Source organism: Anomaloglossus baeobatrachus, chromosome 9 (genome assembly GCF_048569485.1).
Source record: "Anomaloglossus baeobatrachus isolate aAnoBae1 chromosome 9, aAnoBae1.hap1, whole genome shotgun sequence".
In the NCBI taxonomy this organism is placed as follows: domain Eukaryota; kingdom Metazoa; phylum Chordata; class Amphibia; order Anura; family Aromobatidae; genus Anomaloglossus; species Anomaloglossus baeobatrachus.
The window spans coordinates 225,787,452-225,812,235 of record NC_134361.1 but is presented as its reverse complement, the minus strand read 5'-3'; the positions used below and the strand labels follow the sequence as shown (position 1 = coordinate 225,812,235).

At 49.2% G+C, this 24,784-nt stretch overlaps 1 protein-coding gene across 1 annotated transcript in view; it reads right to left on the bottom strand.

The window, feature by feature from the left end:
- The window catches only part of SARDH (sarcosine dehydrogenase), a 107,309-nt gene that overhangs the window by 40,868 nt on the left and 41,657 nt on the right, over positions 1-24,784 (bottom strand). Inside the window, 7 exon segments of the mRNA XM_075324666.1 lie at positions 3,091-3,204; positions 4,651-4,734; positions 6,866-7,007; positions 12,133-12,223; positions 15,223-15,309; positions 19,257-19,386; positions 22,915-23,019. Of these exon segments, the coding sequence (XP_075180781.1) occupies positions 3,091-3,204; positions 4,651-4,734; positions 6,866-7,007; positions 12,133-12,223; positions 15,223-15,309; positions 19,257-19,386; positions 22,915-23,019 (753 nt within the window).

Below are 24,784 nucleotides of genomic sequence, written 5' to 3'. Positions count from 1 at the left end.
CCCAGGCTCAACATGACATTATGCAAGCAGTGTCCTGCAATAATGACATCACATCAGACCTTTAATTAGCAGGCACCAGGGATGATGTCAGATAGGAGAGGTCCGCAGGGCTCTGGTCCGGCGGTCACAGCCTACCGATGTATCAGTTGGACCAGGCTCCTATGAATCTTTTTGATCAGAAACTTGATCCTTGCGCCATTTTACACATTGTAAAAGATTAGCCACAGAAGGCCGGCATAGATGATGATCATGTGATCGGTTTTATCGTAGCCTGTATAAAAGTAAAGGAAGGGAACGCAGCTGCCCATCACATGATATAGCACAGCCAATAAAGAGGTTCTATCGTAGCCTGTATAAAAGCAGATGAAGGGAACGCAGCTGCCCATCACATGATATAGCACAGCCAATAAAGAGGTTCTATTGTAGCTTGTATAAAAGCAGAGGATGGGAACGCAGCTGCCCATCACATGATAAAGCACAGCCAATAAAGAGGTTCTATCATGTGATGGGCAGCTACGTTCCCTTCCTCTGCTTTTATACAAGCTACAATAGAACCTCTTTATTGGCTGTGCTATATCATGTGATGGGCAGCTGCGTTCCCTTCATCTGCTTTTATACAGGCTACGATAGAACCTCTTTATTGGCTGTGCTATATCATGTTATCATGTGATGGGCAGCTGCGTTCCCTTCCTCTGCTTTTATACAGGCTACAATAGAACATCTTTATTGGCTGTGCTATATCATGTGATGGGCAGCTGCGTTCCCTTCCTCTGCTTTTATACAGGCTATGATAAAACCTCTGTATTGGCTGTGCTATATCATGTGATGAGCAGCTACGTTCCCTTCCTCTGTTTTATACAGACTATGATAGAACCTCTTTCTTGGCTGTGCTACATCATGTGACGGGCAGCTGCGTTCCCTGTCTCTGCTTTTATACAGGCTATGATAAAACCTCTGTATTGGCTGTGCTATATCATGTGATGAGCAGCTACGTTCCCTTCCTCTGTTTTATACAGACTATGATAGAACCTCTTTCTTGGCTGTGCTACATCATGTGATGGGCAGCTGCGTTCCCTGTCTCTGCTTTTATACAGGGTAAGCTAGAACATCTTTATTGGCTGTGCTATATCATGTGATGGGCAGCTGCGTTCCCTTCCTTTGCTTTTACACAGGCTACGATAGAACCTCTCTATTGGCTGTGCTTTATCATGTGATGGGCAGCTGCATTCCCTTCCTCTGCTTTTAGTCAAGCTACAATAGAACCTCTTTATTGGCTGTGCTATAGCATGTGATGGGCAGCTGCGTTCCCTGCCTCTGCTTTTATACAAGCTACAATAGAACCTCTTTATTGGCTGTGCTATAGCATGTGATGGGCAGCTGCGTTCCCTGCCGCTGCTTTTATACAAGCTACAATAGAACCTCTTTATTGGCTGTGCTATATCATGTGATGGGCAGCTGCATTCCCTGCCTCCCAGGCTCAACATGACATTATACAAGCAGTGTCCTGCAATAATGACATCACATCAGACCTTTAATTAGCAGGCACCAGGGATGATGTCAGATAGGAGAGGTCCGCAGGGCTCTGGTCCGGCGGTCACAGCCTACCGATGTATCAGTTGGACCAGGCTCCTATGAATCTTTTTGATCAGAAACTTGATCCTTGCGCCATTTTACACATTGTAAAAGATTAGCCACAGAAGGCCAGCATAGATGATGATCATGTGATCGGTTTTATCGTAGCCTGTATAAAAGTAAAGGTAGGGAATGCAGCTGCCCATCACATGATATAGCACAGCCAATAAAGAGGTTCTATCGTAGCCTGTATAAAAGCAGAGGTAAAGAATGCAGCTGCCCATCACATGATATAGCACAGCCAATAAAGAGGTTCTATCGTAGCCTGTATAAAAGCAGAGGTAAAGAATGCAGCTGCCCATCACATGATATAGCACAGCCAATAAAGAGGTTCTATCGTAGCCTGTATAAAAGCAGAGGTAGGGAATGCAGCTGCCCATCACATGATATAGCACAGCCAATAAAGAGGTTCTATTGTAGCCTGTATAAAAGCAGAGGTAGGGAATGCAGCTGCCCATCACATGATATAGCACAGCCAATAAAGAGGTTCTATGGTAGCCTGTATAAAACCAGAGGCAGTGAACGCAGCTGCCCATTACATGATACAGCACAGCCAATAAAGAGGTTCTATTGTAGTCTGTATAAAAGCAGAGGCAGGGAATGAAGCTGCCCATCACATGATATAGCACAGCCAATAAAGAGGTTCTATCGTAACCTGTATAAAAGCAGAGGTAGGGAATGCAGCTGCCCATCACATGATATAGCACAGCCAATAAAGAGGTTCTATTGTAGCCTGTATAAAAGCAGAGGTAGGGAATGCAGCTGCCATCTGTGGTGATTCGAGATTGGCGAGAGAAAGCCACAAAACCCTGAATAAACATCACAATAGTGTGGCATGTAGCATCTGAACCAGTGTCCTACAAATCTCTTTGGTTATCATTTACATATGCAAATGTTTGTATTTATTCTAAAACAGAACGTGCGGAATATCGGAGCTAGGGACATGGCGTGAATTCGGCTGCATATGTGTTTTATTTTTTTTTCCATCTAGAACCGAAAAAAATTCCGAAAGAAAAATAAATAAATAACTCAGACCAAATGGTCTCCAATCTGCGAGCTGCAGAAATCGCTCTGGCAGGGAGAGGACGAGAAAAGAAAGAGCGAGAAACTCTGTGATTTCACTGGAAAGGGAATAATTAGGACTATTTTTAGGGACAATGAAGACAGAACAAGAAAAGGGAGAACATGGAGTACAAAGACCCAGCCGGGCACCTGCAGCCAAACCTGGAAATGTTACTGCTCCCAGGGTGAGTGTGGGGTCCCCAGACCCTCCCCTATCCAAAAAGGAGCGGGCACGTAGAAGTGCAACAATAAGCCGCTGGCATTAAGAGTCTGGCAGGGGCTTCCTCCCCTTACACATGCACGCTCAGCGGAACCGAGTGTGCATGTGCATGGGGCGGAGCCTATTCAGCCGCCAGCTACTGGAGGTGCATAAGTACCTTTAGGCCAATTACTTACCACATCATGGTGAGGGGGGAAGCTGAAGGTGTACTCTTTTTCCAGGAGTTGACTGTAGGCGTAATCTTGGTGTTGCTGATTTCCGTAGGCCCCATAATAGTCATAGTCTTGGATCTACACACAAAGTAGTCAAGTCAGTAGACTTTTTGATGAATGACGCATGATCAGCTCCATACAGGGCAGGTGGCGGCTGTGTTATACAGCCGCCATCTGCCTCTAACAGCAGTGATCAGAGCTGGCTCTGATCTCTGCTGTTCAATCCTTTAAATACTGCTGGAGACATATAGATCGTGCCATGCGGCTATTTTAGTACGCCTCTCTAAGTCATCACAGAGTGCTAATGGATTCCAATGGCACCTGGGGGTCTTCTGAAGGTCCAATCACTGCCATCTTGGTACTCCTGTGAATCACAGTCATGGGCTGGGCTACAAAAGAGACCATGATTTGTCCCATATACTGTAATACTTCATTGGCACTGCGGTATATAGAATAACTAGCTGTAGTACCCAGGCGTTGCCCGGGATAGTAACTGTCTCTCGGTCTCTCTCCCAGTTTCTGTCTGTGTGTCGCTGTTTGTCTGTCTCTCTGTCTGTCTCTTTCCTTGTCTGTCTGTTTCTATCTCTCCGTCTGTATTTGTATCAGTCTATCTGTCTCTATCTTTGTGTCTCTGTGTCTGTCTCTCTCTACCTCTGGGTTTCTGACTGTCCCTTTCCCGGTCCGTCCCTTTCCCGGTCCGTCCCTTTCCCGGTCCGTCCCTTTCCCGGTCCGTCCCTTTCCCGGTCCGTCCCTTTCCAGGTCCGTCCCTTTCCAGGTCCGTCCCTTTCCAGGTCCGTCCCTTTCCAGGTCCGTCTCTTTTCCCATCTGTCTTTGACTGTCTCTTTCCAGGTCTGTCTCTTTTCCCCGTCTGTCTCTTTTCCCCGTCTGTCTCTTTTCCCCGTCTGTCTCTTTTCCCCGTCTGTCTCTTTTCCCCGTCTGTCTCTTTTCCCCGTCTGTCTCTTTTCCCCGTCTGTCTCTTTTCCCCGTCTGTCTCTTTTCCCCGTCTGTCTCTCTGTCTCTGTCATATTACCTCACACATAAGCTTCTTATACTAACACTGTCCTTTGTTCCTATAGCAGCCAATCAATGCTCCTATTAATAACCTGTAGTTCCAGGCTCCATTCACTTTAATGGAGGCAGCTTTTTGGAGAGTAACTGTAAAGCACGGGGTTATTTTCCTGTCAAAACATAGTCTACGACGTTCCCTGGGTCACATGAGGCGTCTGTGCAAAATGTTAACGGACATACACACATACTGTACATACACACATACATACATACATACACACATACACTCAGCTTTATATATTAGATTGATCAATCACAGGTATATGGTAAAAATGTACAAAACTAAAACCCATCCCTCAAAAAACAAGTAAAAAAAGATAAAAGTTATGGCTCTTGGAAAAAAACGGAGGAAAATAATAAAAACCATAACAAGAAAGATGACTTAAAGGTTAATACAAAAAAAAGTACTAAAAAATGTCAGGTGCTCTTGGACCACCTCAAGGTTTCCGAACTCACCGGAGCTGGACCTCCTGGGTTAAACCACCCGGACCGTTCCCAGCCGTGCCTCTCCTGGAAAACACATCCTTGTTGGAGCAGCTCCTGTGGAGAAGACATATATGATAACAGCGCCACTGTTGTCTATAGGTTGTGTCTGGTATTGCAGCTTGTCACTATGCAAACCCAACTCTGCTACATCGGAGAAGCTCAGCTCTTCCTATAAATGTGAATCCCGAAGACGCTTAATACACAGCTTGGCAGCGGCGATAAAAAGGTATAAAAGCAGTAAAACAGGCACTAATGGTGATATAAATATCCCAACTTATGGGATAACTTTAGGCAGATGCAGCGGGAGGCTCTTGGCAGTCGTATCTATCCATCACGTAGTGCCCGAGATGCCTAGCAACCATCTTAAAATATACCAGTTACCGGGAGAGCGGCTAACCCCGTTTTCCAGGGATCTGGCAGATGACACCGCAGGGAAGGCACGGGCGGTGTCATCCTGATATTACACACTATTATTCAGAAATATATAGGAATATCCGTCAGACGAGAATGAACCAAGACTATGGTATCTGAAAGGGTTAATTAGACATATACAGGGGGGGGGGACTTCGTGGCTAAATTGGGCTGGTTTATTCACCCCACATTCACCATTCTTAACGAGGACCTGTCACTTGTCGTAAATAAATATTTTTTTCTACCTGGTGTGAATGGCGGCGTTCTCCTGAATCCGGCGCTGTTTCTCTCTCGTTCCTACGCCTCTCCGTTCCTGAGATACGGCCGCTTCTTCCCAGGATATAAATCTAGTCTTGTTAGTCAAGTGGGTGTGATCCTCAGCTTTTTTGTGGGCGTGTTCTTGATGTTCACCCCCACTTGGTAAAAAGACTAGATTAATATACAAGGATGAGGAGGCCGTATCTCAGGAACGGGGAGGAGCAGGAACGAGAGAAAAACATCGCCGGATTCAGGAGAACAGCGGCTTTTACACCAGGTTACAAAAAAAAAAAAAAAAAAAAAAAAAAAAAGTTTATGGCAAGTGATAGGTCAGATCTTAAGGCCGCTTTACACGCTACGGTCACAGGTCACGGATTTTGTGACGCACGTCCGGCCGCATTAGTGATGTTGTTGCGTGTGACACCTATGAGCGATTTTGCATCGTCGCAAAAACGTTCAAAATCGCTCATCGGTGACATGGGGGTCCATTCTCAAATATCGCTGCTGCATCGTGTACGATGTAGTTCGTTGTTCCTGCGGCAGCACACATCGCTACGTGTGACACCGCAGGAACGAGGAACCTCACCTTACCTGCCTCCCGGCCGCTATGCGGAAGGAAGGAGGTGGGCGGGATGTTACGTCCCGCTCATCTCCGCCCCTCCGCTTTGATTGGGCGGCCGCTTAGTGACGTCGCTGTGACGCCGCACGGACCGCCGACTTATAAAGGAGGCGGTTCGCCGGTCACAGCGACGTCGCAGAGCAGGTATGTGCGTGTGACGGGTCCGGGCGATGTTGTGCGCCACGGGCAGCGATTTGCCCATGTCGCACAACAGATGGGGGCGGGTACCCACGCTAGCGATATCGGTACCGATATCACAGCGTGTAAAGCGGCCTTAAGTCTTAAGGGGGCTTTACACGTTGCGACATCGCTTCCGAAATATCGTCGGGGTCACGTCGTTAGTGACGCACATCCGGCGCCGGTAACAACATCGCAACGTGTAAATCCTAGATGCGCCGATAAATGATCGCAAAAGCGGCGAAAATCGGTGATCTGTGTAGCATCGTTCATTTCCATAATGTCGAGTCGAGCGCAGGTACGATGTTTTGTCGTTCCTGCAGCTCCATACATCGCTGTGTGTGACGCCGCAGGAGCGACAAACATCTCCTTACCTGCGTCCCGACGGCAATGCGGAAGGGAGAAGGTGGGCGGGATGTTATGTCCTGCTATCTCCGCCCCTCCACTTCTATTGGCCGGCCGATTAGTGACATCACTGTGACGTCGCGGTGACGCCGAACGCACCTCCCCTTTGAAGGAGGGATAGTTCGGCGGTCATGGCGACGTCGCCGAGCAGCGATAATGTTGGCTACGGCAGCAATCACCACATATCGTATGTACGACGGGGGGCGGGTGCTATCGCGCTCGACATCGCTAGCCGATGCTAGTGATGTCGCAACGTGTAAAATATCCCTTAGACTAAAGCTTTAGACCTATTTATAGAACGGTTGACCCCATTACCTTATACAGGGGATCGGTCCGCATGACCCTTCCAGCCAGAGGTTCATCATATGGGAAAACAACGGAGTAATTTTTGGCATACGACTCATGGCTCCGCTCTCGGATCCAGCGGTTGTGATTGGTTAATGAATGATGGAATCTCCTGAGACAAAAGGGACAGATATTAGTCCGTAATCAAGACAGACAGACACATCACGGGGCAAATGTCTGAATGTGTTGTACCCTGGTACTAAAGGTGGTACGGTAATCAAGGGTCCAGGATTAAGGGTCCATAGTTAGTGGGTCTCACCTGCATTCTGTATTTATGTGTGGGGTCTGGTCTGTAGAGGATATAATACTGGGTCTATATGTAGAACTCATTGTTTGGGGTCTGTATTCAATCCAGGGGTCTGGTACGAAGTCCCTATTATCTAGTGGTCTTATGTATATATTTAGGAATTTGTATTTCTTTAGTGGTCTGGTCTGGGGGCTGTTTATATAGAGGGACTGGACTGGGGGCCTGTGTATATAGAGGGTCTGGTCTGGGGGCTGTTTATATAGAGAGACTGGTCTGGGGGCTGTTTATATAGAGGGACTGGACTGGGGCCTGTATATATAGAGAGCCTGGTCTGGGCCTGTGTATATAAGGGGTCTGGTCTGGGCCTGTGTATATAGGGGGTCTGGTCTGGGCCTGTGTATATAAGGGGTCTGGTCTGGGCCTGTGTATATAAGGGGTCTGGTCTGGGCCTGTGTATATAGAGGGTCTGGTCTGGGGCCTGTATATAGGGGTTCGGGTCTGGGGCCTGTGTATTTAGAGGGCCTGGTCTGGGGTCTGCAGTCATACACGGGGGTCATATGCACGCGTTCTCACTCCAGCGCCTTACGTTGAGGGCTCGTCCTATTAAATCCGGGCCTGTCCTCGCCATCTCCCTGATGGTATAATACGGTCACGTATACGCCCCGCAGCGATAGAAATAACAGACGGCTCTCAGCGATTCTATCCATTTCTATACCTGACTGTGAATAAAGCAAGCTGCAGCCGCAGCCACCCCGGCGGAGCATTATACCGCCCCACCGTGCCATATTGTGTGCTGTAATTACCATTATTATTACCGCTTTTAGATCACATTGACCTTGAGGAGAGACCGGCCGCTGTCACCCGTAACTGAAAGCCTCCCGGGAGTGAGATAAAGGGCAGTGATTGTCACCTCGCCTGCGGTCCCTCCTTTATATGGTTTCCCGGCCATTGTCTGCGGATACTCGCGGGGGGACACGGGTCCTGCGCCGTCCCCTCCTCCATTTACGTCTCTCACCTCTGTTATTAGCCCGTGGCATAATTAAGCGGCAGAAATAGATTTAATGACAAGCTTTAGCGCTATGTGATTACCGCCAGGCGCTGTCCGGACGCTGCAGAACTGCGCTAATGACAGGGAGCGGCAGATGCCTCACAATGGAGGGATCGGGAGGCCGAGAGGGCGAAGACACAACGCACAGGACCGGGGGAGGGGGGAATGATTAGCCGACGAGGGCTTATAATTCATATCTGCGGCTGGTCCAGGATGGGATTTCATTACGAGGGATGAGGCGCGAGTACGGAGCTGTGTACACCGCTATATATTTTGTTATTGGAATTGTGGTTGGGAAGGAATGGATCCAAATCTCTACAGTATCCGAGAGCTGCGAGATAGTCAGTGATGGAACAAAGCTGGAGGACCCCAAAAATCTCCAACAGGAGCCACAACTAGCATGGGTCTTCTCATATGGGCTAAAAGGACCTTTTGAGGTCCCTTAAAGTCCAGAGACTGGGTGCAATGTCAACCCTTGCCATACTGCGTGTGGGAGCACTGTGGGGGCACCATATTGAGTGTGGGAGCACCATACTGAGTGTGGGGGCACTATACTGAGTGCGGGGGCACTCTGGGGGCAGAATGCTGAGTGTGGGGGCAGAATGCTGAGTGTGGGGGCATAATACTGAGTGTGGGAGCACCTGTACTGAATGTGGGAACACTGTGGGGACACCATACTGTGTGTGGGAGCACTGTGGGGGCTCCATATTGAGTGTGGGAGCACTGTGGGGGCACCATACTGAGTGTGGGAGCACTGTGGGGGCACCATACTGAGTGTGGGGGCACTATACTGAGTGCGGGGGCACTCTGGGGGCAGAATGCTGAGTGTGGGGGCATAATACTGAGTGTGGGAGCACCTGTACTGAATGTGGGAACACTGTGGGGACACCATACTGTGTGTGGGAGCAATGTGGGGACACCATACTGTGTGTGGGAGCACTGTGGGGGCACCATATTGAGTGTGGGAGCACTGTGGGGGCACCATACTGAGTGTGGGAGCACTGTGGGGGCACCATATTGAGTGTGGGAGCACTGTGGGGGCACCATACTGAGTGTGGGAGCACTGTGGGGGCACCATACTGAGTGTGGGGGCACTATACTGAGTGCGGGGGCACTCTGGGGGCAGAATGCTGAGTGTGGGGGCATAATACTGAGTGTGGGAGCACCTGTACTGAATGTGGGAACACTGTGGGGACACCATACTGTGTGTGGGAGCAATGTGGGGACACCATACTGTGTGTGGGAGCACTGTGGGGGCACCATATTGAGTGTGGGAGCACTGTGGGGGCACCATACTGAGTGTGGGAGCACTGTGGGGGCACCATACTGAGTGTGGGGGCACTATACTGAGTGCGGGGGCACTCTGGGGGCAGAATGCTGAGTGTGGGGGCATAATACTGAGTGTGGGAGCACCTGTACTGAATGTGGGAACACTGTGGGGACACCATACTGTGTGTGGGAGCAATGTGGGGACACCATACTGAGTAAGGGAGCACTGTGTGGGCACAATACTGAGAGTGTGGGAGCACTGTGGGGGCACCATTCTGTGTGTGGGAGCAGTGTGGGGGCACCATACTGTGCGTGGGAGCACTGTGGGGGCACCATACTGTGTGTGGGAGCAATGTGGGGACACCATACTGAGTAAGGGAGCACTGTGTGGGCACAATACTGAGAGTGTGGGAGCACTGTGGGGGCACCATTCTGTGTGTGGGAGCAGTGTGGGGGCACCATACTGTGCGTGGGAGCACTGTGGGGGCACCATACTGTGTGTGGGAGCAATGTGGGGACACCATACTGAGTAAGGGAGCACTGTGTGGGCACAATACTGAGAGTGTGGGAGCACTGTGGGGGCACCATTCTGTGTGTGGGAGCAATGTGGGGACACCATACTGAGTAAGGGAGCACTGTGGGGGCACCATACTGTGTGGGAGCACTGTGTGGGCACAATACTGAGTGTGGGAGCACTGTGGGGGCACAATACTGTGTGTGGGCATAATACTGAGTGTGTGAGCAATGTGGGGGCACAATACTGTGCGGGGGCACTATACTGAGTAAGGGAGCACAGTGGGGGCACCATACTGTGTGTGGGAGCACTGTGGGGGCATCATACTGTGTGTGGGAGCACTGTGGGGGCACTATACTGAGTGTGGGAGCACTGTGGGGGCACCATACTGTGTGTGGGAGCACTGTGGGGGCACCATACTGTGTGTGGGAGCACTGTGGGGGCACCATACTGTGTGTGGGAGCACTGTGGGGGCACCATACTGTGTGTGGGGGCACCATACTGTGTGTGGGGGCACCATATTGTGTGTGGGGGCACCATACTGTGTGTGGGAGCAGTGTGGGGACACCATACTGTGTGTGGGAGCACTGTGGGGGGCACCATACTGTGTGTGGGAGCACTGTGGGGGCACTATACTGAGTGTGGGAGCACTGTGGGGGCACTATACTGAGTGTGGGAGCACTGTGGGGGCACTATACTGAGTGTGGGAGCACTGTGGGGGCACTATACTGAGTGTGGGAGCACTGTGGGGGGCACCATACTGAGTGTGGGAGCACTATACTGTGTGTGGGGGCACCATACTGTGTGTGGGAGCACTGTGGGGGCACCATACTGTGTGTGGGGGAACCATACTGTGTGTGTGGGCACCATACTGTGTGTGGGGGCACCATACTGTGTGTGGGGGCACTATACTTTGTGTGGGAGCAGTGTGGGGACACCATACTGTGTGTGGGAGCACTGTGGGGGGCACCATACTGTGTGTGGGAGCACTGTGGGGACACCATACTGTGTGTGGGAGCACTGTGGGGGCACTATACTGTGTGTGGGAGCGCTGTGGGGACACCATACTGTGTGTGGGAGCACTGTGGGGACACCATACTGTGTGTGGGAGCACTGTGGGGGCACTATACTGTGTGTGGGAGCGCTGTGGGGACACCATACTGTGTGTGGGAGCACTGTGGGGGGCACCATACTGTGTGTGGGAGCACTGTGGGGACACCATACTGTGTGTGGGAGCACTGTGGGGGCACTATACTGTGTGTGGGAGCGCTGTGGGGGCATCATACTGTGTGTGGGAGCGCTGTGGGAGCACCATACTGTGTGTGGGGGCACCATACTGTGTGTGGGAGCACAATACTGTGTGTGGGGGCACCATACTGTGTGTGGGGGCACTATACTGAGTGTGGGGGCACTGTGGGGGCACCATACTGTGTGTGGGGGCACTATACTGTGTGTGGGAGCACAATACTGTGTGTGGGGGCACCATACTGTGTGTGGGGGCACTATACTGAGTGTGGGGGCACTATACTGAGTGTGGGGGCACTGTGGGGGCACTATACTGTGTGTGGGGGCACTATACTGTGTGTGGGGGCACTATACTGAGTGTGGGGGCACTGTGGGGGCACCATACTGTGTGTGGGGGCACTATACTGTGTGTGGGAGCACAATACTGTGTGTGGGGGCACCATACTGTGTGTGGGGGCACTATACTGTGTGTGGGGGCACTGTGGGGTCCACAATAGGGGTATGGTACTGTGTGGGAATACTAGTAGGACTCACTAGGCGCAGTATTTCTGCGTGGGCACACGCATGGCTGGGCGAGGTTAGTAGGCACGAGTAAGCGGTGGCCGATCCTAATGAACGCGCCTCCTAAACATCTCATAGTTAACCCTTTGTTTGTCCTTTGGAGAAATGGTGAAGCTGTGAAGTGACCGCCGCGTCCTCCCGGTGACAGAATGGAGCTGCTGTCCGGTGACTCCGCACTCGCATCGCTCGCGCCCCAATGTACAGCGCGGGTCGGAGGAGCCCGTCCTTGGATGACCTCCTTTCCAGACGGGGTGAGGGGTTATGTTCTGGACTCCGCGCTCAGAAATGTGCGAGCAGCGATTATATCCCATACATCATTGATGCGCCTCGTACTCGGCGGACGCTCGTCTCACCTGATGTCATAGCCGTACATGTCCTTCTCTGGGCGGCCATGAATAATCCAGTGAGCGAGCTCCTTCCCGCATCCTCCTCCCAGCATCATACCTGGAGAAACCACAGCAGCCGTCACAAGGAATACGTCTCTACATCCAGGCTTAGTGATTAATCCGTGATTTACGGTAAGTAAGAGCAGTGCAGACATGCTACCCGCTCCGCCGTGGGCCCTACTGCAGATAGGAGATGATGCCTGCCGCCAAGATGGCCGATCACACCAAATTATTCATGGCGCCTTAAGGTCGGAATGAGGGGAGGAAAGGCTCCCGAAATGCCGCCGTCCTCCTGAATCCGGCCATGTTTTCCTTTTGTTCCTTCGCCTTTCTGTTCCCGAGATACGGCCTCTTCTACCCTGTATATAAATCTAGTCTTGTTACCAAGTGGGTGTGGTCAGTAACTAAGAACCAAGCCCACTTGGCTAATGAGACTAGATATCTAGACAAGGCCATATCTCAGGAACGGAGAGGCCTAGAAACAAAAGACAAACATCGCCGGATTCAGGAGAACGGCGGCATTTACACTGGTTAAAAAAAAAAATGATTTATGTCAAGTGACAGATCCTCTTTGAATGAAGGTATGTGTAAGATGTCCAGGTTTTCATGGGCCCCGGGCGAAAGAGTCTCAGTGGGCTCCATCCACACACAGACATGCACAGATACATACACATACAGGCATACGTACACATACAGGCATACGTACACATACATATGTAAAGAGAAATTCACAAAAACACATAAACAGACATAAATCTATACAGTCATACACACTGACATACACATCATACATCATACACATCATACATATCATACACACTGACATACACATCATACACATCATACATATCATACACACTGACATACACATCATACACATCATACATATCATACACACTGACATACACATCATACATGCACACACCACAGACATATTAGCAGTATTAATATGGGGAAGCCGGCAGCAGCCGCACTCCCCTCCCCCGCTTGTCTCTGTCCGGCTCCTCCTGGGCATGTGGCTGTGCTGCACTAATTGGTGGCCATTACTAACAGGCATACCACACACAGAGCACACTGACGCTGCTGTATATACACAGGACAGGCTGGGGACATACTCAATACTGGGGGGCATACACATTACTGGGAAAGGGGGGCATACAGCAATGGGGGCATACCACTCCAGAGGGGGGCATACAACACTGAGGTGGGGGGGAACATAAAACTCTGGGGGGGGAACATACAGCTCTGGGGCGGAGCATACAGCTCTGGGGGGAACATACAGCTCTGGGGCGGAGCATACAGCTGATGGGGCGGAGCATACAGCTCCTGGGGTATACAGCACTGGTTTGAGGGGTGATATGCAGCTCTGGGGGGTATACTGCACTGGGGTGGGGATACATACAGCTCTAGGGAGAACATACAGCATTGGGGGGAGCATACAGCTCTGGGGGTATACAGCACTGGGGTGAGGTGTGATATGCAGCTCTGGGGAAAACATACAGCACTGGGGTGAGGGGTGATGTGCAGCTCTGGGGATATACAGCACTGGGGTGGGGGAACATACAGCTCTGGGGGGGGCATACAGATCTGGGGGTATACAGCACTGGGGTGGGGGTATATACAGTTCTGGGGCTATACTGCACTGGAGTGTATACAGCACTAGAGTGGAGGGTACATACAGCACTGGGGGGTATACAGCACTGGGGAGGGGGCACATACAGCACTGGGGGTATACAGCACTGGGGAGGGGGCACATACAGCACTGGGGGTATACAGCACTGGGGAGGGGGCACATACAGCTCTGGGGGTATACAGCACTGGGGAGGGGGCACATACAGCTCTGGGGGTATACAGCACTGGGGAGGGGGCACATACAGCACTGGGGGTATACAGCACTGGGGAGGGGGCACATACAGCACTGGGGGTATACAGCACTGGGGAGGGAGCACATACAGCACTGGGGGTATACAGCACTGGGGAGGGGGCACATACAGCACTGGGGGTATACAGCACTGGGGAGGGGGCACATACAGCTCTGGGGGTATACAGCACTGGGGGTATACAGCACTGGGGAGGGAGCACATACAGCACTGGGGGGTATACAGCACTGGGGAGGGAGCACATACAGCACTGGGGGGTATACAGCACTGGGGAGGGAGCACATACAGCACTGGGGGGTATACAGCACTGGGGGGTATACAGCACTGGGGGGTATACAGCACTGGGGAGGGAGCACATACAGCACTGGGGGGTATACAGCACTGGGGAGGGAGCACATACAGCACTGGGGGGTATACAGCACTGGGGAGGGAGCACATACAGCACTGGGGGGTATACAGCACTGGGGGGTATACAGCACTGGGGAGGGAGCACATACAGCACTGGGGGGTATACAGCACTGGGGAGGGAGCACATACAGCTCTGGGGGTATACAGCACTGGGGAGGGGGCACATACAGCACTGGGGGTATACAGCTCTGGGGGGTATACAGCACTGGGGAGGGAGCACATACAGCTCTGGGGGGTATACAGCACTGGGGAGGGAGCACATACAGCTCTGGGGGGTATACAGCACTGGGGAGGGAGCACATACAGCTCTGGGGGGTATACAGCACTGGGGAGGGGGCACATACAGCTCTGGGGGGTATACAGCACTGGGGAGGGAGCACATACAGCTCTGGGGGTATATACAGCTCTGGGGGTATACAGCACTGGGGGTATACAGCTCTGGGGGTATACAGCTCTGGGGGTATACAGCACTGGGGAGGGGGCACATACAGCTCGCCATTGGTGGGACGGTGTGCTAGCTCCACCCACAGATAAACTTTAATGCCCACTACACTGCGGGCAAGTGCCAATTTAAAAGGCCGTATACCTTGCAAAGTGCGGCTGCCACCCCCGATCACTGCGCCCCCCCGAAATCGGACCACGGGCCCCAGAATAGATCACTATCCCTGCCCACTGTGAGCGGGTCCCCTGGCGGTCCGGGGCCCTTGCCCGGGTGGTGACGGTATAGCTGTATACATGGTGCGGCTCATCCAGATTTTGGCCCCCTTACCTGCACTATTGAATCCACAGCCCAGGAAAAAGCCTCGGACCTCCGGAGACTCGCCTAAGAGCGGCTTGTGATCGGCGGTGAAGGACTCTGCAAAATACGGGAAGATAAAGACTATCACAATATACCGTCTTCAGGGGACAAGTAGATGGTAGAACCCCCCGAGTCTCAGCCCCCCAAATTACCCACCCACAAAACTAATGCTCCTCTCGCGCTGCCCCTAACTATTCCTTATGGAAACTGCGAGTGCCTGAAGGGACGCAGCTCATAGGACAGATATGGACAAAATGGGCGTTATGGCCCTTTAATTAAGACTATATCTGAGGGTGATGAATAATTCGGTTTTTGGGGACTTCTTAGACAGGTATAATAGACCCCCGCCCGCCACCTTCTGCCTTTCTACACCTCTATCCGAGACGGCATCTGCCCGGGCCAGAGGATCTCCATGGTGCATGTCATGTCGAATCTGGTGAGGAGAAAGCTATGACCTAGATATCAATGGCCGAGGCAGAAGCTGTCCCCGCAGGACTCCGCGTCCCCGCAGCAGAGAGTAAGGAGGCATTTTATGAATGGCGGCGGAGGGGACCGGAGACCCGGAGACATCCATCACAGCAATGAAGGCTGATGTGACCCGATGACGTCCAGTTAGTCATTTCTTAGTCTTTCTTTGGAGCCAACCAATATGGAGCCCACTGCAGCTGCCACCCAGCTTTCCTACAGCCCTGACTGGCAAGGCGCTGACACGGGGGAAGTCTCGTAAAGCTGGGTCACAAATCTATAATCTATATTCTGCTCTAATCGTATAAATCTAGAAATGTCACCGGGTAAATATCAATCAGGACGAGACCGAAACGTCCCTTACCCTCTGCTGCCACCTAGTGGAGACATTTATACTTATTCTCATAAATTATATATCTGGGGCTTCAAGACTGCTCGAGCGACTCTGAGATTAGTCGAGAGGACAAAAATATCTCTAAGATTTAAGACCTTATAAGATTTTACAGCTGCAAATTGGCTGTAAAAAAATAATAAAAAAGCAGCCTAATAGTTAAGGGTCACAAGCAACTTACATCGCATGAGTCTTACAAACAAAATGTAAATCTAGTCAAAAACCCAAATCTTAGAATATAACCTGAAACCTGGTCCTAACCTGACCTGAAACCCGGTCCTAACCTAACCTGACCTGAAACCTAGTCCTAACCCAACCTGACCTGAAACCCAGTCCTAACCCAACCTGACCTGAAACTCAGTCCTAACCCAACCTGACCTGAAACTCGGTCCTAACCTAACCTGACCTGAAACCCGGTCCTAACCTAACCTGACCTGAAACTCGGTCCTAACCCAACCTGACCTGAAACTCAGTCCTAACCCAACCTGACCTGAAACTCGGTCCTAACCTAACCTGACCTGAAACCCAGTCCTAACCTAACCTGACCTGAAACCCAGTCCTAACCCAACCTGACCTGAAACTCAGTCCTAACCCAACCTGACCTGAAACCCAGTCCTAACCCAACCTGACCTGAAACTCGGTCCTAACCTAACCTGACCTGAAACCCGGTCCTAACCTAACCTGACCTGAAACCCAGTCCTAACCCAACCTGACCTGAAACTCAGTCCTAACCTAACCTGACCTAAAACCCGGTCCTAACCTAACCTGACCTGAAACTCGGTCCTAACCCAACCTGACCTGAAACTCAGTCCTAACCCAACCTGACCTGAAACTCGGTCCTAACCTAACCTGACCTGAAACCCAGTCCTAACCTAACCTGACCTGAAACCCAGTCCTAACCCAACCTGACCTGAAACTCAGTCCTAACCCAACCTGACCTGAAACCCAGTCCTAACCCAACCTGACCTGAAACTCGGTCCTAACCTAACCTGACCTGAAACCCGGTCCTAACCTAACCTGACCTGAAACTCGGTCCTAACCCAACCTGACCTGAAACTCAGTCCTAACCCAACCTGACCTGAAACTCGGTCCTAACCTAACCTGACCTGAAACTCAGTCCTAACCTAACCTGACCTGAAACCCGGTCCTAACCTAACCTGACCTGAAACCCGGTCCTAACCTAACCTGACCTGAAACCCGGCCGGTCCTAACCTAACTGACCTGAAACCCGGTCCTAACCTAACCTGACCTGAAACCCAGTCCTAACCTAACCTGACCTGAAACCCAGTCCTAACCTAACCTGACCTGAAACCCAGTCCTAACCTAACCTGACCTGAAACCCAGTCCTAACCTAACCTGACCTGAAACTCAGTCCTAACCTAACCTGACCTGACCTGAAACCCGGTCCTAACCTAACCTGACCTGAAACCCAGTCCTAACCTAACCTGACCTGAAACCCAGTCCTAACCTAACCTGACCTGACACCCGATCCTAACCTAACCTGACCTGAAACCCAGTCCTAACCTAACCTGACCTGAAACCCAGTCCTAACCTAACCTGACCTGAAACCCAGTCCTAACCTAACCTGACCTGAAACTCAGTCCTAACCTAACCTGACCTGAAACCCGGTCCTAACCTAACCTGACCTGAAACAGAGTCCTAACCTAACCTGAAATGCAGTCGTAACCTAACCTGAAGCCAGTCTAACCTAACCTGAAACCCAGCCCTAACCTAACCTGAAACCCAGTCCTAACCTTAAGACCAGTCCTAACCTCATCTGAAACCCAGTCCTATCCTAACCTGAAACCTAGTCTTAACCTAACCTGAAACCGAGTCCTAACCTAACCTGAAACCCAGCCCTAACCTAACCTGAAACCCAGCCCTAACCTAACCTGAAACCCAGTCCTAACCTAACCTGAAACCCAGCCCTAACCTAAAATGAAACCCAGCCCTAACCTAACCTGAAACCCAGCCCTAACCTAACCTGAAACCCAGCCCTAACCTAACCTGAAACCCAGCCCTAACCTAACCTGAAACCCAGCCCTAACCTAACCTCAAACCCAGTCCTAACCTAACCTGAAACCCAGTCCTAACCTAACCTGAAACCCAGTCCTAACCTAACCTGAAACCCAGTCCTAACCTAACTTAAAACCCAGTCCTAACCTGAAACCCAGCCCTAACCTAACCTGAAACCCAGTCCTAACCTAACCTGAAACCCAGTCCTAACCTAACTTAAAACCCAGTCCTAACCTTAAAACCAGTCCTAACCTCATCTGAAACCCAGTCCTAACCTAACCTGAAACCTAGTCTTAACCTAACCTGAAACTGAGCCCTAACCTAACCTGAAACCCAGTCCTAACCAAATCTGAAACCAAGTCCTAATCTGACCTGAAACCCAGTCCTAACCTGACCTGAAGCCAGTCGTAACCTAACCTGAAACCCAGCCCTAACCTAACCTGAAACCCAGTCCTAACCTGACCTGAAACCCAGTTCTAAGCCTAGCCCTGACCCTACGTCTAACCCTAAGCATAGTTGGCATTAGAAAATGTAAAAATGTTGTTTTTTATTTATTTTTTTACATGGGCCTCTTTTTTTTAAACTTGGGACAGCTCCCCCCCAGCAGGTGTCCATCTTTCCACTCATAAAAAAAATTACAAGACAAGAGTGGAGGCAAGGAGCTGTGGGAGAGGACAGTGCAGTTTTTGTAATCTCAGTGGCTGCCTACGCACCGCGCACCAGTTGTGATTATTTTTATATTTGCACCTGTGCTCTGCGTAGGCAGCGACAAGATGACAAGGTTCACTTCATCATACTGAGAGCTTTTCTATCGCATTTACAGCCTATGCAGAGTTCAGCAGCAAATTTCAACCTCATTCTGCATGGTGTGCTCTGCACAGGAACCTGTGGCACTAGAGCAGCCATCAGGCACCGAGTGGGCACTCACTGTGCCTCAGTGCCACTCCAAGAGTCAACAATAAGGGCAGGGATTGAAATTTAGCGCCCCCGTAATGGTTTGTGCTTGGGCCCCCTGAACAGAGATCGCATCCACACTGTAGTGTGGAGGCGATCGCTGTTCAGGGGGCCCAAGCACACTAAGCTGGGAAAACACTAAGCTGGGAAAACAGCTGTATGCCTGGTAATTGCTCACCTGGGCCGCACACAGTGGATTTAATACCCGTGGTCTCTAGGGCAGGTACCCTGTTTATCGCTCCTTGGATATGTTGAATGAAGACATCCCAATCCAGATCAAAGAGGCCAAATGCAAACTTATTCGAAACCTGGTGTCAAAATTTAAAATAAAAATCAGTACTTTTAAAAAAAAAAAAAAATAAAAAATAGTAATCTTAAAAAAGCGCCACACTTATCCATAGGTTGTATGTGGTACTGCAGCTCAGCCCCATTGACATAAACCCTTCCTGATGCAGTACGTCCTGCATCAGTTGTGGCTCCATACAAGGCAGATGTTGGCTGTGTTACACAGCCGGCACCTGCCTTTAACAGGAGTACTGATCGTAGCGGTTTAAATACTTAAATGCTGATGGTGGTATTTAAGTGGTGTGGTGCCTGTTAATTGGATATTAGGATTTTGACTAAATACTGAAGTATTGCAGTAAATAGGCGATCAAAATGTCATATGTACCCCAAAGCGGTAGCAATAAAAACAGCTCAATGTGCAATAAACTAGCCCTATCAAAACCATAGAGGTCTTAAAAAAAAAAATTACTCAAACTAAAAAAAAAAAAAAAAAAAAAAAAAAAAAAAAAAAAAAAAAATTGTAATTTATTTTTATAATTATTTCTTTTTTTTTATACACATATTTTGGATTTTTTTTACCAAGAAAAAAAAATGACCCAAACTATTTTTTTTTTTTTATTATTATTTTTTTATAATTATTTTTCTTATTTATTTCTTCCCATATTTTGGATTTTTTACCCATAAAAAAAAAAAACACAAAGCCCCCCCAAAAAACAAAAAAAAAAATCCCCCCGAACGTTTACAAATCTGCTATAGCCGAACTCGTACTGACCTAAAAAGTGTTACGGAATAATGACCACAGCAAAAATAAAATAAATAAAGGTGCTTTTTTTTTTTAATATTATTTTATTTATTTAAATATTATTATATTAATATTTATTTTTTAATATTTATTATTATATTAATATTTATTTAAATATTATTTTAAAATTATTTATTTTTTTAATATTAACCCATTTGGAATTTTTCTTTTACTCATTTTTCATCACATTATTTAGAAAAGTGAACAGTCTCAATCAATACTATATAAAACAAATTGGCTGTGACGATGGGAATAAATAAAAAAAGGTTATGGCTTTCGGAAGAAGGTGAGGGAAAAAAAACAAAAATCGCAAAAATGGAAAATTTGTCTGGTCAGGAATAAGTTAAAGGGGAATTTCCAATTTTTGACATTTATGAGGCACTTATATAGTAGGGTGCGGGTAACACCCAGGTGTTTTTGGGAACTCTCATAGAAGTGAATGGTGAGATCTGCAACTTTTTAATTTATAGAGGGATGGGAGATGGGAATGTAGGAATATGGGCACAACGATCCGTGTAGCCTTGTGAGATTAGTGGTGCGACACTGCCCTCTGCTGGTCAAAGGAAGAATAGCTGCAAGACAAGTAGTAACCTAGGAATTGCAAACTGGAGAATTGGTTCCCGGGGGAAGGTTTTGGGGAAAAGGACCAGTTTAGGAGGGGTGAAGAGCCCGAGGAGGGACCGGAAGAGGTCTTTTGGTAACGTCTAAATCCCAGTGGATATTGGGATCTATGCTGACGTTATGCCCATGTGACCAGAAGGGGGTGTGGTCTCTGCCAAACATAGCTGATACCAGGAAGCAATATTATTTTTCTAAGTCCATGTGGACATGGAGTTGATTATAATAGAAGCTGGGGTCTGGGGGTAAGACCACCAGATGGGGGGTGCAGGAAGGGCGAAGCCCACCCTTGCATTAGTATGGTGGACAGGAGGAAACCACCACGCCCACTATCCAAGTCGATCACACCCACAGGTCCTTCTACTTACTGGGATTTAGCCACAATCGAGGTCTTTTGGCGCCAAAAGACAGCAGCGCGAGGACGTTCAGGATGAGGGGAAGAAGTAAGCCTCCCCAGCAGCAGATTTGTGCGGCAGAGAGATGGCTCCGAAGCAGACTGAAGCAGGTATTGTGCAATTTCCAAGCCCCTGAAGACAGCCCTCAAGACGCCCACATCGTCCAGCAAGCCCCTCAAGAAAGCCCTCGAGATCCCGCTACGCCGGTCAAGACCCAGACCCCCGCTACACCGGTCAAGACCCAGACCCCCACTACGACGGTCAAGACCCTGACTCCCGCTACACCAGTCAAGACCCAGACCCCCGCTACACCAGTCAAGATCCAGACCCCCACTACGCCAGTCAAGACCCAGAACCCCCCCCTACGCCGGTCAAGACCCAGACGCCCGCTACACCAGTCAAGATCCAGACCCCCGCTAAGCCGATCAAGACCCAGTCCCCCGCTAAGCCGGTCAAGACCCAGGCCCCCACTACGCCAGTCAAGACCCAGACCCCCCTACGCCGGTCAAGATCCAGACCCCCGCTACACCAGTCAAGACCCAGACCCCCGCTAAGCCGATCAAGACTCAGTCCCCCGCTAAGCCGGTCAAGACCCAGGCCCCCACTACGCCAGTCAAGACCCAGACCCCCCTACGCCGGTCAAGATCCAGACCCCCGCTACACCAGTCAAGACCCAGATCCCCGCTAAGCCGATCAAGACCCAGTCCCCCGCTAAGCCGGTCAAGACCCAGACCCCCACTACGCTAGTCAAGACCCAGACCCCCCTACGCCGGTCAAGATCCAGACCCCCGCTACACCAGTCAAGACCCAGACCCCTGCTAAGCCGATCAAGACCCAGTCCCCCGCAAAGCTGGTCAAGACTCAGAACCCCGCTACGCCAGTCAAGACCCCTGGCTCAGACTACGTGGTCAAGCTGCAGACGTCGCCAGTCAAGGTAGCCAGCTGTGGGTGACCTGAATCCTCCGAGCTGTTACCTCCTGCGGAGCCTTGCGGTACTTGATGCGTGGATTGTGATGATGGTTGTTCATTTCAGGGTATAGCTACTATAACCCATAGAAACTTAGGTTTAATAGCTGAGGACCATGGACATAGGCCCTGACTGGTCCAGACCCTTCCCTATAGTAGCTAATGTGGGCCACAAGTTAGTAGAAGGACTATTCCCTCCCTGAAGTTTGGTAGACCGGGCCATTATTGATTGCTGTGTTGTTGATAACTGTAAAAACTGTAACTTGTCCCTTGTGATAAGTGTCCCCCGTATTTCCCCACCCTGCTTGTGTATTACTATACACTTGATCGGTGGTGGATGGTGGTACCACAAACCGTGGTGATTCGGGGGTCACCAAGCCTCCGCTAACTGTAAAAGGGGTTCGCGTTTTGCCCTATACAAATGGCCACATTAGAGTGTTAACCCGTATGTGTATAAATAAAGTTTATTGAAAGAAGCACAATCAAGGCAGAATTAATGGAGCACCTATTTAATACATTCAATAAACTTTATTTATAAAAACCTGGAAAAACATCCGTAATTTTGAAAAGGCGGTAATTACCTCAGAATCCTCGACAGATACAATGAAATCATTATTATCAGGTTTAATTTTCAATTATTTAAGGGCAGGAAGCGATGCGGCCGGCGGAGCGCGATAATAACCGCCGCTGACAGGCGAGGACGGAGCGCTGCGGTACGCGGCTGCTCATCTCGCTTTGTCTCATGTATCTGACAGCAATCAGCGTCTCACCTCTTCCCAGAATATAGGGTTTGACTCATATCCTCCCACTGACAACGCGTCACCTTGGAGACGGAGATACACCGAGGCGTCGTGGTCCCGCACATTTGGCAGGTTCTAAAAATAAAACGCCACAGAAACGTGAAGAAAAGGAATTCAGACACATTGTAATGGGCTGCGAGCGTCTAAAGACTCCAACACCGAGGAGGGAAAAAGAAAAGCTGAAAAGAAGGGAGAGAAGGGCAAAAATAGAACCAGAGAGGGATAGAGACAGGGATAGAGAGAGGGATAGAGGGATAGATAGAGGGATAGATAGAGGGATAGATAGATAGATAGATAGATAGATAGATAGATAGAGGGATAGATAGAGGGATAGATAGATAAAGGCATAGAGAGAGGGATAGAGAGAGGGATAGAGAGAGGGATAGAGAGAGGGATAGAGAGAGGGATAGATAGAGAGATAGAGAGAGGGATGGAGAGAGGGATAGAGAGAGGGATAGATAGATAGATAGATAGATAGAGGGATGGAGAGAGGGATAGAGAGAGGGATAGAGAGAGGGATAGATAGATAGATAGATAGAGGGATAGATAGATAGATAGATAGATAGATAGATAGAGGGATAGATAGAGGGATAGATAGATAGATAGATAGAGGGATGGATAGATAAAGGCATAGATAGAGAGAGGGATAGATAGAGGGATAGATAGATAGAGGGATAGATAGATAGATAGAGGGATAGTTAGAGGGATAGATAGATAGAGGGATAGATAGAGGGATAGATAGATAGATAGAGGGATAGAGGGATAGATAGATAGAGGGATAGAGAGAGGGATAGAGAGAGGGATAGAGAGAGGGATAGAGAGAGGGATAGAGAGAGGGATAGAGAGAGGGATAGATAGAGGGATAGATAGAGGGATAGATAGAGGGATAGATAGAGGGATAGATAGAGGGATAGATAGAGGGATAGATAGATAGATAGATAGAGGGATAGATAGATAGAGGGATAGATAGATAGAGGGATAGATAGATAGAGGGATAGATAGATAAAGGGATAGATAGATAGAGGGATAGATAGAGGGATAGATAGAGGGATAGATAGATAGAGGGATAGATAGATAGAGGGATAGATAGATAGAGGGATAGATAGATAGATAGATAGAGGGATAGATAGATAGAGGGATAGATAGATAGAGGGATAGATAGATAGATAGATAGATAGATAGATAGATAGATAGATAGATAGAGGGATAGATAGATAGATAGAGGGATAGATAGAGGGATAGATAGATAGAGGGATAGATAGATAGAGGGATAGATAGATAAAGGGATAGATAGATAGAGGGATAGATAGAGGGATAGATAGAGGGATAGATAGATAGAGGGATAGATAGATAGAGGGATAGATAGATAGAGGGATAGATAGATAGAGGGATAGATAGATAGAGGGATAGATAGATAGAGGGATAGATAGATAGAGGGATAGATAGATAGATAGATAGATAGATAGATAGATAGATAGATAGATAGATAGATAGAGGGATAGATAGATAGATAGAGGGATAGATAGATAGAGGGATAGATAGATAGAGGGATAGATAGATAGAGGGATAGATAGAGGGATAGATAGATAGAGGGATAGAGGGATAGATAGATAGATAGATAGAGGGATAGATAGATAGAGGGATAGATAGATAGAGGGATAGATAGATAGAGGGATAGATAGATAGAGGGATAGATAGAGGGATAGATAGATAGATAGAGGGATAGATAGATAGAGGGATAGATAGAGGGATAGATAGATAGAGGGATAGATAGAGGGATAGATAGATAGAGGGATAGAGGGATAGATAGATAGATAGATAGATAGAGGGATAGATAGAG